The sequence below is a fragment of the Rhinolophus sinicus genome, linkage group LG07, assembly GCF_036562045.2.
Source record: "Rhinolophus sinicus isolate RSC01 linkage group LG07, ASM3656204v1, whole genome shotgun sequence".
NCBI lineage: Eukaryota > Metazoa > Chordata > Mammalia > Chiroptera > Rhinolophidae > Rhinolophus > Rhinolophus sinicus.
In genome coordinates, this window is record NC_133757.1 from 10,201,322 (window position 1) to 10,217,141 (window position 15,820).

Below are 15,820 nucleotides of genomic sequence, written 5' to 3' on the forward strand. Positions count from 1 at the left end.
TTCCTGCTTAGTTCAAGGTCTAGAGCAGGGGTTGGTAAACTTGCTGCTAAGGGTCAGAGAGTAATGACCGTCGTGGGCCTTAAGGTCTCTGTTGCAGCATGAAAGCAGCCATAGACAATTCATCAGTGAATGGGCACGACTGTGTTCCAGTAAAGTATTACTTGTAGAAACATGTGGTGGACCGATCTGGCCTGCAGGCTCGAGTTTGTTGTCCCAGATCTAATGCTCGGGAGGGTTTCCTGCTCTCCCCTCTGTCTGCCCCCTTGTCCCCTGCACCCTGTGGCCCCCTTGCGTCTCATGGAAAAGAAGCACCTGGGGAGGGAGCCAGTGTCCTGCACTTCCCCAGCAGCAGTACCCTCTTGCTTCTTTGCATAGTGGATTTTCTGCCCCCTCCCCAGGGGTAGCTGACCTTAGTGGGAGGGCTGGAGCATTACCTGTCCATCCCCAGCAGTGGACAGCTTTCGCCTCAGGTCAGAGAAGGGTCACCAGGTGCAGGTGGGTCTCTTACCCCTTTCCTTCAGCAGATGGCTTTTGCTTTGTGTCTGGGTCGGGTCCAGGCACAGGAAGGTTTTGTCCACGTCTTCCCTTGGCAGCTGATCACCTTTTCCCTCCTGGAGGGCCAGGAGTGTGCGTGGGCTTCTTCAGGTACTCTGCCCAGTCCTCCAGCCTTGGCAGGCCTCGCTCATCTGTGCCACAGGTCCTTTCCCTGCCTTTAATCTTCCTCTCAGTGACCCAGTGGAAACCCACGGAAAAGTTCTGTACTGTCAGGTCATACTTGGCCTTTAATGATTCCTTACAACTTTGATGGTTTTCTTACCAGCCTTTATGGCTGCCATCACCAAAGGAGAAGCAGTTCGTGTCCTTTCTTTCTTTAGAGGAACTTGTCACCCTTTGGAATTCATTTCAGCTCGTTGGACATTGCATATATAAAATAGAAAGACCTCAAGTCTCTGATGAGCTCAAAAAATTGATTTTGCAGGTTAACCAGACCTTTTAAAAAAATTATTAAATTTAATGGAGTGACATTGGTTAGTAAAATTATGTAGTTTTCAAGTGTATAGTTCTGTATTATATCATCTATCTATCTGTTGCATTGTGTGTTCACCACCCAGAGTCAATTCTCCTTCCATCACCATATATTTGATTCCTTTTACCCTTTTCTACTACTCCACCCTCCTCCCTTACCCTCTGGTAACCACCAACCTGTTGTCTCTGAGTTATTGTTTGTTTGTTGCTTTCAGTTTTATATCCCACATATGAGCGAAATCTGTCTGACTTATTTAACTTAGCATGATCACCTCCATACTGTTTCCCATAGTGGCTGTACCAATTTACATTCCCACCAGCAGTGTATGAGAGTTCCTTTTCTTCCACAACCTCTCTAACACTTGTTATTACTTGTCTTGTTGGTAATAGCCATTCTAACAGGTGTAAGGTGGTATCTCATTGTGGGTTTGATTTGCATTTCCCTAATAGCTAGTGAAGTTGAGCATTTTTTCATATGTCTGTTGGCTATTTGTGTGTCTTCTTGGGAGAGGTATCTATTTAGGTCCTCTGCCCATTTTTTAATTGTATTGTTTCTTTTTTTGTTGTTGAGTTGTATGAGTTCTTTATATATTTTGGAGGTGTTGTTTGCAAATATCTTCTCCCATTAGGTTGGTTGCCTCTTTGTTTGGTCGATGGTTTCTTTTGCTGTGCAGAAGCTTTTTAGTTTGATATAATCCCATTCATTTATGTTTGCTTTTACTTCTCTTGCCTTTGAGGTCAAATTCATAATATCCTTTCTGAACCCAAGGTCCAGAAATTTAGTACTATTCTTTCTTCTACGCAGTTTATTGTTTCAGGTCTTACGTTTAGGTACTTAATCCATTTTGAGTTAATTTTTATGTCTAGTTTCATTCTTTTTGCATGTGGCTTTCCTGGCCCCATTTATTGAAGAGGCTTTCTTTTCTCCATTTTATATTTTTGGTTCCTTTGTTGAAAATTATCTGTCCATATCTATGTGGGTTTATTTCTGGGCTCTCAGTTCTATTCCATTGGTCTGTATGTGTTTGTTTTTCTGCCAATACCATTCTGTTTTGATGATTGTCACTTTGTAGTATAAATAAGTCAGGGAGTATGATACCTAAGGCCTTGTTCTTTTTTCTCAGGATTGCTTTGGCTATTTGGTGTCTTTTGATGATTTTTTGTTCTATTTCTTTAAAAAATGCCATTAGGATTTTGATGGGATTGTATTAAAGCTGTATATTGCTTTGGGCAATATGGCCATTTTAACTATGTTGATTAATCTATGAACATGGAATATCTTTCCATTTCTTTGTGTCTTCTTCAATTTGTTTTAATACTGTCATAGTTTTCAGTGTATAGGTCCTTCACATCCTTTGTTAAGTTTATTCCTAGGTATTTATTCTTTTTGTTGCAATTGCAAAAGGAATTTTTTTTTCATTTCTTTTTCTGAAATGTCATTGTTAGTATATAGGAATGCAATGGATTTTTACACTTTATTTTGACATTCAATATTTTATATTAATTTCAGGTGTACCGCATATGGTTAGACATTTATATAATTTAAGAAGTGATCCCCTGACTAGTCTAGTACCCACCTGGCACTATACATAGTTATTATCATATTATTGATTATATTCTCTATGCTTTACACCTCCATGACTATTTTTTAACTACTGTGTTTCCCCGAAAATAAGACCTAGCCAGAGCATTAACTCTAATGCGTCTTTTGGAGCAGAAATTAATATAAGACCGGGTCTTATTTTAATATAAGACCCGGTCTCATATAATATAATACGATACGATACGATACGATACGATACGATACGATACGATACGATATTATATGAGACCGGGTCTTATATTAATTTTTGCTCCAAAGGACGCTGTCCCGCTAGGTCTTATTTTTGGGGAAGCACGGTACCAATTTGTGCTTCTTAATCCCTTCACCTTTTCACCCTGCCCCCCAAATCCTCTCCCATCTATCACCCGGTAAATCTAGTACCCATCTGACACCATACATAGTTATTACAATATTATTGACTGTATTCCTTATGCTGTACCCTACATCCCCATGACTACTGTGTAACAACCAATTTGTACTTCTTAATCCCTTCCCCCTTTTCACTCACCCCCAATCTCCTTCCCATCTGGCAACCATCACAATGTTCTCTGTATCTGTGAGTTTATTTCTGTTTCATATATATATATATATATATATATATATATACACACACACACACACACACACACACACATATACATATATATATATAAAACCTGACCCTTACTTTCTTGCTTTGAGGCATTTCTCACAATTTACTTACTAAGTGATATTTAGCAGATTGGGTCTTTAAAACTAGGTGTCAAAATTATCAAAATTATTTTGTTTTTATCTAATGATACATAAGGTTATCATCTAGTTGTACCATTTTTTAACTTAAAAATTTTTCTTTAAAACTGCTGTTTACAAAATAGCATCTGTATGAAGTTATTAATTGCAACATCATTTGTGGTAACAAAACATTAGCAATAAGTACATAATCAATATGGGTACTGATTAACTAGTACATTCAAACATTGTGTAGTACTTACAAGAATAGATTTCTTAAAGTATGGTTCGAGAACCTCTGCGAGTCCCCGAAATCCTTTTAGGAGGTCTGCAAAATCAGAACTGTTTTCCTTTTTTTTCCTTTCTTTTTTCTTTTAATTAGTTTTAGGTGCACAAAACAATGTAATAGACATTTATCATTTATATCCCTCACACAGTCACAACCCTCCTCCCCCATCCACTACCCCTCTGACATCGCACACAGCCATTACATTTCCACTGTCTCTATTCCTAATGCTGTACTCCGCTTCTTGTAACTATATAAGAACTGTTTTTCTAATACTACCAAGATGTTTTTTGCCCTTTCCACTGTGTTGATGTTTGCTGTGATGGTACAAAAGCAGTGGTGAATGAAACTGCTGGTGTATTAGCATGAATTCACTTTCACACCCTCGCAGTAGAAAACAAAAGCAGAAACAAGCCAGTTTCACTTAAGAGTGTTGTAGATAAAGCAGTGAAAATTATTGTTATTAAGTTGTGACTTTGAGTATACTTGGAAAATATCCTAAAAAATAGTCTTTGAAAAAATGAAGTGGGAAGCTGCATACCAAAGTACAGTGATTGTTTTGAGAAAAAGAACTTGTATGTTTATATGAGTTTTGAGCTAAATTTGCTTCCCTCCCTCCCCCATAGAACACTATTTTTGCTTTAAAGAACGACTAACTGACAAACTGGTTATGTACACTCTGGTATTTGACAGACATTTTCTCAAAAATGAATGATGTAAGTCTGTCACTTCAAGGAAAACAATTGACAGTGTTTGTTACCACTGATAAAATTTAAGCTTTTAAGTGAAAATTAGAATATGGAATACCTGTATCTACCACCATGATGTAGATCACTTTCCAATAACCAAAAAGACTTTTCTGAGATAGGTGGTGATATTAACAAATGCAATCTTTTTTAATGTTCTATGTAGTGAAATGTGTCAACATTTGGAAGATCTGCATAACTCAAGTGAGTCAGTATTTTCCAAATGACCAGTTCGTGATGTTATCAGATGTATGTGTAAAAGACCCACTCAAAGTAGAAGACAGACCAGTGTGTTTTAATTACTAGAGTACAAAGAATTCATTGATAGTTTCTGATTTCATGTTGCAGCTAACCTTTAAGAAACTACCATTTGTCAAGTTTCAAAGAAGAATGTCCACAATTATCTGAAAAGGGTATTAAAATGTGCTTTTTTTTCTGTCTGCATATCTGTGTGAGGGTAGATTTTCTTCATTTACTTTCAACCAAGACAACACATCACAACAGATTCAGTACAGAAGCAGATAGGAGAATCCAGCCATCTTCTATTAAGCCAGATTCTAAAGAGACTTGCAAAAATTGAAAAACAATACCACTCTTCTTACTAGTTTTTCGTTTGTTTTGGAAAATAGTTATTCACATTTAAAATATACAACCATATTTTAACATTAAAATATGTTAAAATGAGATGAGTTTGTCATTTTAGAATGAATTAATGTTTTTAAAACCCAGTTTTAATTTTTAATACGGTAAATATTGGTAGATATAACCCACATTATAAACAAAAAATTTTGGAATCTTCAATTATTTTTAAGAGTGTAAAGGGTTTCTGAGACCAAAACGTGTGAGAACCACTAGAATAAAACAGTCTCCGAGATAGGTTTTTAGAAAAATCGTACATCATTGTGATTATACATTAGCATTTGTGTGCAAAGGTATAAATGGGATACTTACTGTTTTGTATATACATACATAAATTCTTCTGGGAGGACATAAAGGAATTAAGTGTTGGTTAGTTCAGCAAGGAAGGAATGAAAGGTAAATTGTTTAAACCTTTTTGAACTCATTTGAATTTTAAACCGGATGAATACATTATTCATTTAAAAACAAGAAAAAGAAGAAGAAATTGAAACATTCTTCCTATAAGCTATGTTATAAATTTCAGGGAATCTAGGTCTGTTATGAAAAGTTGGAGCACATTTGTTGTAATGGTTATTTTTCTGGCAGCTTTTTCTTGTTTGAGAAGAAAATGAAGCTTGCTTGTGTTAGGGGTAAAAAATTTAATTTTCTGGGTAAGTCAAATACACTCATGTTGAAATAATGTAAATCAAATAGGTAGCAAGTTCCCCAGTGGGACCCAAAGTATAGTGAACTTGAGTTTTAAGGAGGAACAATTTGATTAGTTTTTTTAATAGTAGTTTTTTTCCTAGGTTCTTAGTAGAGAGATTGGATTTATTTTAGAAGACTGTTACAGTTTATAGTCCTGTCATTTAAAAGGTTTTGAATAAGTGCTGCATGAAATGTGGAAGTAAAAAGCTAAGTAAATGTTCTGACATTTGATTCAGTATAAAAAGTACTTTTTATTACTCATAACCTTTGAGGCTTTGGGAATTCTTGAAAAGAAGAAAGAATTCAATTTTATTTATTCTGTCTGCTATTAAGTGTGGCTTTTGATCAGTCTCCATACTTTTAACTTTTGGATAAAGTATCCTTTTATGAAAAGGGAAAATTATTTTAATGCAAAAGCTTCAGATTTTTTTTCATATAATACTTCTAAAATTTATTTCTTTGAATACTGAAATATCATTTCCAGAGTTCTTTGAAGCACTTTAGAGAAAGATTACGTGTGTTTGTTGATTAGTTATAGTTAAAAGTTTGTCCATAATGTTGAATCATTTTCCCCAATTTCTTTAGTTAATAAGGAAGAACTTTAATAATGTTAATGGTTTTTTATGAAGTATTAGGTAAACGGGTAGTTAATTCAGAAAGTTTACTTGTTACATATGAATGTATATAATATTTGACATTTTTCAAAGCACTTACACATTATTTTCTTTGATTCTAAGCACGTCTTAGAAATAGCACAATTAGTATTTTTGCTATTTTATGTGTATGGAAATTGAAATTCAGGGGACTAAATGAATTGAATTGCCTAATGTCATATAACCTTGTTAAACAGTAAAATAATTTAGATTTAGACAAGGCTAGATTAGATTTAGATTTAAGTAACACTCTCTCTTTGCAAGAAACACTTTTATGTGTGTATACCTACTATGTTCCAGGCTCTGTGGTCAGCACTGGTGATATGAAACCAAGAGACAGATCTTGCTGTCTAGAGGCTTGAAGTTTAGTGACAGAGACCACCCAGTGGGAGAAGTGAATCAGTGCAATGGTGCCCCAGTTGAAGGGCTGTATATATCACATATTTTAGAGGAAGTGACACAAATAGGAAGGATGAATAGAAGTTAGCCCGCGTGAGGTGGGTAGAGGTGATGATAAAAGCGTTCAGGTAGAAAATACAGGTAAGGAGGCCAGAAGCATCACATTGAGGCTGCTTGGTGCTGGGCCACATATGAGAAGCAGGATATGAAAGCAGAGAGGTAAACAGTGTACTCTAAAGTGGACATGTGAACTTTTTTCTAAAGGTTTTAAGATGCTAAAGAAGGAATGTAAGTAGATGGAAGGAATCAGATAGACCAAGGAATGAGACTAAGCTCTTGGGCTTATTAGTGATGGGACCATAGTAAGTGACTAAATGGTTCCGAGCCCCAGTTGCTTTATATGTAAAATGGAAATGACATTTAATTTGCAGGCAGTTAGGAGGACTAAGGAGAAAAAATGTTAAAAAAGCACTTAGTGTGCACCAAACTTGTAAGTACTCAATGGAAGACGAATTGGAAGTAAGGAGAGTGCATTATACATACACCAAGCTTGTTTAAGTAGAACTGAAAAAAATAATGAATTAAACTTTATTTTAAAATAATATTGGAATACTTGGACATTTCTAAAACAGCTTAGCTGAAATGGTTTTATAATTTCACATGTTTAAATTTAATATTTAGGTATCTTTCAAAGTGAGATTTCTTTGTATTCTTCTTTAAAAGTACGGCTTTCTGTACATAATATGGTTGTCCAGTTATGAGGCTGCCACAGCTGAGACCTTGTGTAGAATCAGTTTTGTGTGCATGATGCTTTGTGCTCTGTCCCCCTCTCTCCACCCCGCTCCCCTGAACTCCTGGCCCAGGAAGGAATTTTTAGCTGGAAGACCTGGATCTGTAATTTTCTAACACTCGCCTGTTTGTGTTTCTTCGGTATTGAAATGGTACCTAAGTAATTTAGCTTTAGAGAATAAAATGAAATACTACATGGATTCACTTTTGTCAAACACAGTATCTTAGTCTGCTTGGGCTGCCATAACAAAATGCCACAGACTTGGGTGATTTAAACAACAGAAGCTTAATTCTCACTGTTCTAGAGCTGGGAAGTCCAAGAAACAGGTGCCCGCTGATTTGGTTCCCAATGAGAGTTCTCTTCCTGGCTTGTTGATGGCCCCCCTCCTGCTGTGTGTTCACATGGCCCTTCCTCTACTTGAGGGTGCAGAGAGAGCCAGTGAGCTCTACGGCGGCTCTTCTCATAAGGACACTTATCCCGTAGTATCAGGGCTCCATTCTTACGACCTCATTAGCTTTAATTCCTTATTCCAAATACTGCTGCACTGGTTAAGGCTTCAATCTGTGAATTTGGGGCACATATACATTCAGTTCACAACATGCAGTAAAATTGGAAGTGTGCTCTTTTATGGCTTTGTGACTTGCTATTTTCTAACAAGGAGTTAAATGCCAGGCGTGTATCATATTTATTTTACTGCTCTCTAGAGCTGCTGATGTATATGGACCATTTGAGTCTTTGCTTTCTAGCCAATAATGTTTATAGTTGGTTAGCTACGAAGGGGTTTACAACCAAGTTAGTCTAGAACTCAGACAGACTACTACTGTGCCTCAGGTAATTATAAACATTCAGTAGCCGTTCTAATAGTATATTAAGCCTGTACCACTTCCTTGAATTTCTTTTTTATCCTATTCCAGGCCCAAATATAGTTTGGGTCCTATAGGAAATGTCTGTATAATTCAGTGATAATTTTAAAAATCATATCATTTATCTTAATGGTGAATGTGCCGTTTTGCTCATTAACAGAACAAGCCTTTTAATTAACGTGGTAAGGTTACACAGTTTTTGAAGACAGCTAAACCAAATTTCAGTTTTACATAGCAGATTTTGAAACAAGATTATAGTCTCAACTAAATTTCCGGCTATAAGCCGCCTCCTTTTTTGATTGGAATTTTGATATGGATTGAGGCTCAGCCTTCTCAGTCTATTTGCATTTTAGATGGTGGTGGAGTCTTTATACCTGGCTTCCCAGAATGACCACACATTCTTTCGCACAGGCCAGCCCTCCAGACGTCTACATTGAAAGGTTTAATGTGGCTCTTGGGCAGTATATGGGAGCGCTGCAGAGTATCGTGCCTCTTTTCATATATATGGTAAGTCAGAGCTCTTTCCCCCTTCTAAACACCTTGCCTCTTGGTCTAAGCGAAGAGTGAAGCTTGTTTGGTTTTCCTTTTACTCTATATTATGTTAGAAATGGAAATTAATCTATTTTCATAATGTTTGATAGTGTTGCCATAGAAGAATTACTCACCCCTTTCCTGATTTAAAATTCCATAAATAACATTGCTGAATGGACAGTTAGGCATTAATATCAGCAACCACTCGGCATTTATTTTATTTCTGCCATATGGAAGTTACTGTGCTTGGAAAATAAACATGTATAAGAAAGACTTCTTATCCTCAGAAAATAGAGAGTTAAGACATATATCTAAAAACATGATGTATGATAAATGCCAAATACGTCATTCCATAAAAAATAGAACAATAAATTTGCTTCCATTCTGGTGATCTCTTTCATTTGGAGAATTGGGCCTTGAGTATAATTTGTAGTGTGTTGACTTTGTTTAGCCCCTCCTCCTTTTAAATATATAAAGGTGTAGAATCTTAATGTTAGCGTTCCTGTTGAACAGAGGGGCCCTTAGAAATCATTATCCCAGTTCCTGTTTATTAGATTAGAGAATGGGGTGTTTCGGTTGATCCTATCATATTCTGTAGCATAGAGATTGCTGTATGTGGAATACCAATTTTCAAAATAATTTATTCTCCGTAAGATAAACTGAAAAAAACAAAAACAAAACAACAACAGGAAAAAAACAGAACACTGGGAGACAGTTCTGTGATCAGCAGGGGACTATTATTTAAGTAATTTATGGAAGGTACTAAGAGTAGGAAAACACACAGTTAAAAATAATGACGTCTCTGTTATTTTAGAGAAAAAGCTTTCCACGATATAACATTAGGTGAAAAAGCAAGATGCAAAGCCATGTGTAATATTTCTTTGTTAGCAAGTGTTTTCTTCTTTATTAGGGAAAAAAAGCATATCCATATGTGCAAGCAACATTTTAGAAAGAATTTATGAAAGTTTTCCCAGTGTGGGATGGGACCTTTAGGAATGGACAGCGGATCTGCTGTGGGGCAGTTGTTTTTATTGCATACCCTTCTGCCTGGTTTTATTTTTTTAATCAGGTGCATGATATTTTCATAATTTTTTAAAGAGAACAAAACTGTATTAAAAATTAAGAGACAGCAACTTGTTAGCATTTCTCTTTGTATGTTCCGTTCCTATCCATTGAGTAAACATTTAAACATGAACAAATCCAATCTTTTTTGACTTGCCAGTCATTCTAATCAGGATGCTTTTGGCTGCAAGAAACAGAAAACCTGATTCAAAGTGATTTGAATAAATAAGAGAAAGAATGATCTCTTGTAATAAAATTCCAGTGAGGCAGTTTCCAGGGTTGTTTGAATCTGTGGTTCAACAGTGTCACCAAAGACTCAGGTTCTTTTTTGTCTCTTTGCTTTACATCTGTTTCATTTTGTTCTCCTCATGGTTGTAAGATGACTGTAAAATACTTCTCACTCAAGCCTAGGTTTCTCTCATTCTAATTGGGCTACCTCGGGTCGTGGGTCTGCCTTGAACCAAAGACCATCCCTAGGGAGTGCCTGCCATAAGCTGAGTGGTTAAGACTAAGCACTGAGATGAACGTGTGTCAGGGAGCCACGCTGTGCGTGTCCCCTACCAGCTTTCAGCTTAGATTGGTGATACATGAGGGACCTTGCATTGGTGATTCCCGGTGTTGCCTTTAGGTGATGATGTGGTATTTTTAAAGGGCATAATAACTTCCTGTCATACAAGCCCATGCTGGAAAGACACAGAAATAGGGCAGGGCTTTCTTTTGTTGTTTGATGTTGGGTTTTTATGTTTAACTGATGCCTTTATGCGTTGTTTCCTAAAATATTTTTTAGTGTTTCAGTTCATAAGACTAATCATTTCCCCCTAATTGGTGCAATGAAACATAATTTTTTTCTTTTCAGAATAAGTTTTACATCGAAACCAAGCTTAACAGAGACTTAAAAGATGACCTTATAAAGCTGTTTACGGAACATGTTGCAGAAAAGCACATTTACAGCCTAATGCGTAAGTAATTCAACTCATAGGGCTGAACTAACACTAGCAATGACACACATATTTTTATGATCAGAAAGCATTGGCACATAAACCCCAATGTTGACATCTTCCATCTTATACAGCAGGAAGTGTGGAAGCCCGGTTCTATAAAGAGAGACATGAGGAATTAAAAATATGACTTGAAGGTCACGCAGTGAGCTGGGAGCTGCTTAGCCACGTCACTGGACTGTGCCTGCGTATCTAGCCCGATACTTACTCTTCCCCTCCTGTCCCCGGCACCCCCACCCCGGCCTTCTGACAATGGGGGAAATATTATTAAGGGGTTTACCCCTGACTTTGTTACTGGTAACTGTAGAAGGAGCACAGTATTATATCTGAAATGGTAGCACAGAATCCTCTCTGATTTTCACTCTTTAGTACAAAAACCATTCTCTGTCTGGCTCTGTCACACTGTGTCTTAGGCCTCTGATCCTGTGTTTTCTGTGAATTGGGATTTGTAAAATGTTTACCATGGCTATGTAGGTTATTACTAAGTAAGCAGATCAAGGTGCCAGGTTAAGTTAGTTTTTCCTCTCCCCCTATTCCTGGGCCCCCTGCCCCCACACAGTAGGTGGCAACTTATCCTTCCTTTACTAAAACAATATACTCTCCGAGTGAGGGTTAGGAAGTCCCCACGGCCTAATGTGTCAGCATTCTTTAAAAGCTCATATTTTATGCAGTATATCATCGAGTCAGTTTTTAGAAATTTGGCACATTTTGGATTTGCGGTGTGTAGATTTTGCTTTCTTAACAGTCGTACAGTGAACTTTTATCAGAATTTACAAGAGAGTGGTTGTAAACCTGACTACAAATTTCTTCTGTTTTTTTGAGTGTAAATTAAGGGAAGGAATTGTTAAATATTGGGCCAGCTTATTTGGTTTTCCATTAATATTGTTGATGAAGATAATATATGTTTTATTATGTTCCCACGAGATTCCAGAATCAAAATAGAGAGCTAGAATCTTGGGAGTATGACATTTTTTTTTTAAGGCTGGCCAACTGTTTACAAATATCTTTAAACATTATCTCGTGAGATAGTCTAGCTATTAATTATAACCACTAATGTATTATCTCTGATGTTGACATTGTCTTTGTTTCCATTGTAAAATAAAGCACAGCATTTTTGAGTCTTTCCAATTAAAATTCTTTAGAGCAATGTTACCACTTGGTAGAAAAGCTTATTTACTATGTAAATATGTTTTTATATTTGTCAGTAATTTGGAAATCAATTTCATCGGGTATGTGCATGAGAATATTCAAAGAGAATATAGCAGGCTAGATCTAGTGAGAGAAAACATAAATAGATTATTTTTTCCTTTTTATTATATAATTTGATTTTCGATAAAAATTACACTTAAAGGTAGTTTCCAAGTAAACTGAAAAGGCCCTTAAATTGTTCTAAATTGGGTAAAACTGAGGTTTTTATCAGATATTTATTGAGCAAGTACCAGGCATTGTGCTTAGAGTAAGGGGTGCAAAAAGTGACCACTGGTCTCCTTGGTTAGGGCCGTGGAATAGCAAGGGACTCTGTAAGTGTTTAATCGTGTTATGTGGGGGATCATCACAAAGATTTTCTAACACACACACACACCCCTTACTATGTGGTAGGACCTGTTCTAGATCCTTCACAAATATTAACTTATTCATTTCTTACAACTCTAAGGTAGGGACAGTTATTACCTCCACTTTCAGATGGGGAAACCGAGTTACAGACAGGCTAAAATTATTTTAAGCCAGAAAAACATAGCTGTTAGGGATTGATTTCTTGTCTTTAGTTACACATTTTCCTATACTCACCCCTTCACTCCACCAAAACACATAACTACATTCAATTTCTATAATTCTCTAAAATCTGATCAGTAATTTCCTTCTGATGGCTTCAGATACATTTGGAAATGCTAGTGTTTCACTTATTATTGCTGTGTAACAAATACCCCAAAGGGTAGTGGCTAAACATAGTCACTGTCTTTTATTTTGCTCACAGATCTACAGTTTGGACAGGGCTTGGGGGGCAGTTTATTTCTGCTTTACCAGCATTGGTTGATGTGACTCCATCAGGGGTTAGGGACTTTCAAGACAGCTGATTTCCATGACTGGCATATGGTACTGGCTTTTGGTTCTTCTCTTGTGTTTCCTCCAAGAGTGAGTGTCCCCAGATACAGGAAATGGAAACTGCCAGTTTCTTAAGTCTTGGGCCTGGAAACTGGCACAGTGTCACTTTTGCTGTATTCTCTTGGGCAGGCAGTTACGGAGCCCAGATTCCAGGGGAGTGGTCATGGACACATCTCTCGATGGGAGGCATGCCAGAAAAATGTGGGGGCCATGTCTTAAAACCAGCACAGCAGGGCAAAATGAACTGTTCTGCTAACAAATAATTAGTATCTGAATGCCCCGTATTAGCAGTTATTTCATGAATGAAGACAGTGACTTCTCACTGCAGATAAAGGTAGTTTTCTATCATCCCTCCATGGTGTAATCATTTTCATATGCATATGCTTATAAAAGAAAATGGTTTCTGCTTTTGGCTGGCAATAAAATCTCCTTTGAAAACAATTTTTATTTGCATTAAACTTTGAAAGCAGTAGAAATACTAAGATATACATTAATCAAGGGTACCTATGTAGTATTGTATTGATTATTCTGAGCAAATGTGACAAAATGGGTCGATCAGTTAATGGTAGAAGTTTCCTGAGAAAACATGTTGAGTTACAGTGGAAGATTTATAGTTCAGGTTGCATAGAGTGTTTTAAATACTACATTTCAGTAATTCTTAGGTTCTGCTTTTTATTTTAGTTCAGACCTTTGTAATTTGCTTTTTTTTTTTTTTTTAAGTCAAGAGTAGTTTTAGTTTTAATTTTGTTTTTAAGAATTACTTTTCAAATAAATAAAGGAGAGAAGCTCATGGGCAAGCTTGCTGCTCTGAGGAATAATGGAAAGACCTGAGGAGCTTGGTTCAGCTATTAAAAAGCTGTGTGACTTTCAGGAGGGCACTTAACCTCTCTAGACTTTAATATCATAGTCTGTAAAGAAGGATTAGCAGGAGAAGTTCTCTAAGGTCCTATTTTAGTTTCAAAACTATTTACTTTCTGATAATCAGCAATCAGTGGGATTGTGGGAAGGTCTTTGTTTTTTAATTATATAATTAATTATATACTTTTTGGAAGAAAACTTGCTAAGGGTAACACTGTTAGTATTAGTTCATGTATAAGATCAGCATTTCAGTGGTGGCATGGTAACTAGAAATTATACAGAATTTAGAGTGAAACACAAGTTCTAGGACCTATTCTGTAACTGCTAGCTCTGGGACTTGGTGGGAATTATTAGTGTTGTTTTATTTTGTTTTGTTTTTAATCTCAGTTTCCTTATCTGTAAAAAAAAAAAAATAGATGAGAATTAAGCTTGTGAGAAAGTAAATCCTAAATTAAAGATGAGATTAAATTTATGTAAAATACTCAGCTCCTGTAAAATACTCAATAAACACTTTCTTTCTGCTCTCAAGTTACTGCTTCCCCAAATCCCCCTTTTTCTTTTTCCTTAAAAGGGGAGATCAACTAGAACATCTTTTAAAACATTGTTTTCCTAAAGAGAGTTTAAATGGAGAGGATTTTAGTGAAATGTTATACCTTCTCAACCCTCATAATCTTTTGTTACTGAATGTAATTATTTTCAATGAATTCATCCCAAATTAATTTATATATATTTTATGTATAATTTAATCTGTGAATTCATCATTGCTTCATAGCTATCAAATTTGATATAAGTGATTATAGTTATGTAAGGATTGTTTGCAAAAGTAAATATTTGACCACATAATGAACGTGTGATTGCACATGAAGTTACTGACTGGGAACAAGGCTTACTGCAGGCCAAAGCTATTGGGTAAAAAGTAGGAAGATGGGTTAATAGAGCCGGGGTTTGGGGGAACCTTGAGTAGAAGAGACTCTTCGAGAACCTAAAATTGGGAATTTTAATTTTTAAACATTGTATTTTAGAACATTTTCTGCAATGCTTAACATTTGTCCTCTTAAAATTTATCAGTGACATTCAAAATTATAACTACTGATGATAGAATCAGAAGCATAAGCTCAGAACAACGCGTCTGTGGCCCTCATGTAAATCCAGATGTAACTTACGTTGTGTGTTTGAAGCTATAAAATCATTGTTGGTCAAGTGAGAATGCGTTTCCATTTATTAAAAGGCATAGAAAGAAGAAAGTAGCTTATATAATTTTACAAAAAAACTGGCACAGAGTAAAATGATGCCAAGTTTTATGGGAGGTTTTTTTGGTTAGTAAAATGCAGGAATTTGAGAGATAAATTCAAAATGAACTGTTTTAAGTCAGTAGTATGTATAGTAACCACTAAATAATGGAATTTGTATCTGTTAATGATGCTTTCATTTCAAGAGGAGTTATTCCTATCCATTTAAAAATGTTCTGATAAAATTTTTGTGTGGCAGATAACCTAAAACAAATCTGACTCTGTTGTCACGTTCGGTCAGTCAGGGTCCCATGGTTACCAGTCATGAAAGAGAGAAGGATGAGCCAGCATGGTTTTTTCTTACTTTTACCTTTAGTAAGAAGAAAAGTACGTACAGTTACAGCATTTGGGAAAGTCAGTTTCTGACTCTGATTGCAGTTACTAAAATTACTAATAGCGTGCCTTTCAGAAAAATTCCAACAGCCTCAAATATGGTGATTTGAGGGAAAGAGAAATTGAGAGAATTAGAGAACATTTTATTCCCCACATGTGAATCCTGAACTTAATGGAAGCATTTTCAGCTCACTCGCTAAGTACCGTGAATGCTGTTGCTTTTAGAAAGCTTTACTTGTTTTCAGA

General features: G+C 36.2%; 1 protein-coding gene across 5 annotated transcripts in view; it reads left to right on the top strand.

Moving 5' to 3' along the window:
- The window catches only part of CACUL1 (CDK2 associated cullin domain 1), a 227,285-nt gene that overhangs the window by 190,975 nt on the left and 20,490 nt on the right, over window positions 1–15,820 (top strand). For all 5 annotated transcript variants that reach the window (XM_074338983.1, XM_074338980.1, XM_019725260.2 and 2 more), the window contains 2 exons: window positions 8,812–8,907; window positions 10,850–10,952. In XM_074338983.1, the coding sequence (XP_074195084.1) occupies window positions 8,812–8,907; window positions 10,850–10,952 (199 nt within the window). The remainder of the gene's footprint in view (window positions 1–8,811; window positions 8,908–10,849; window positions 10,953–15,820) is intronic.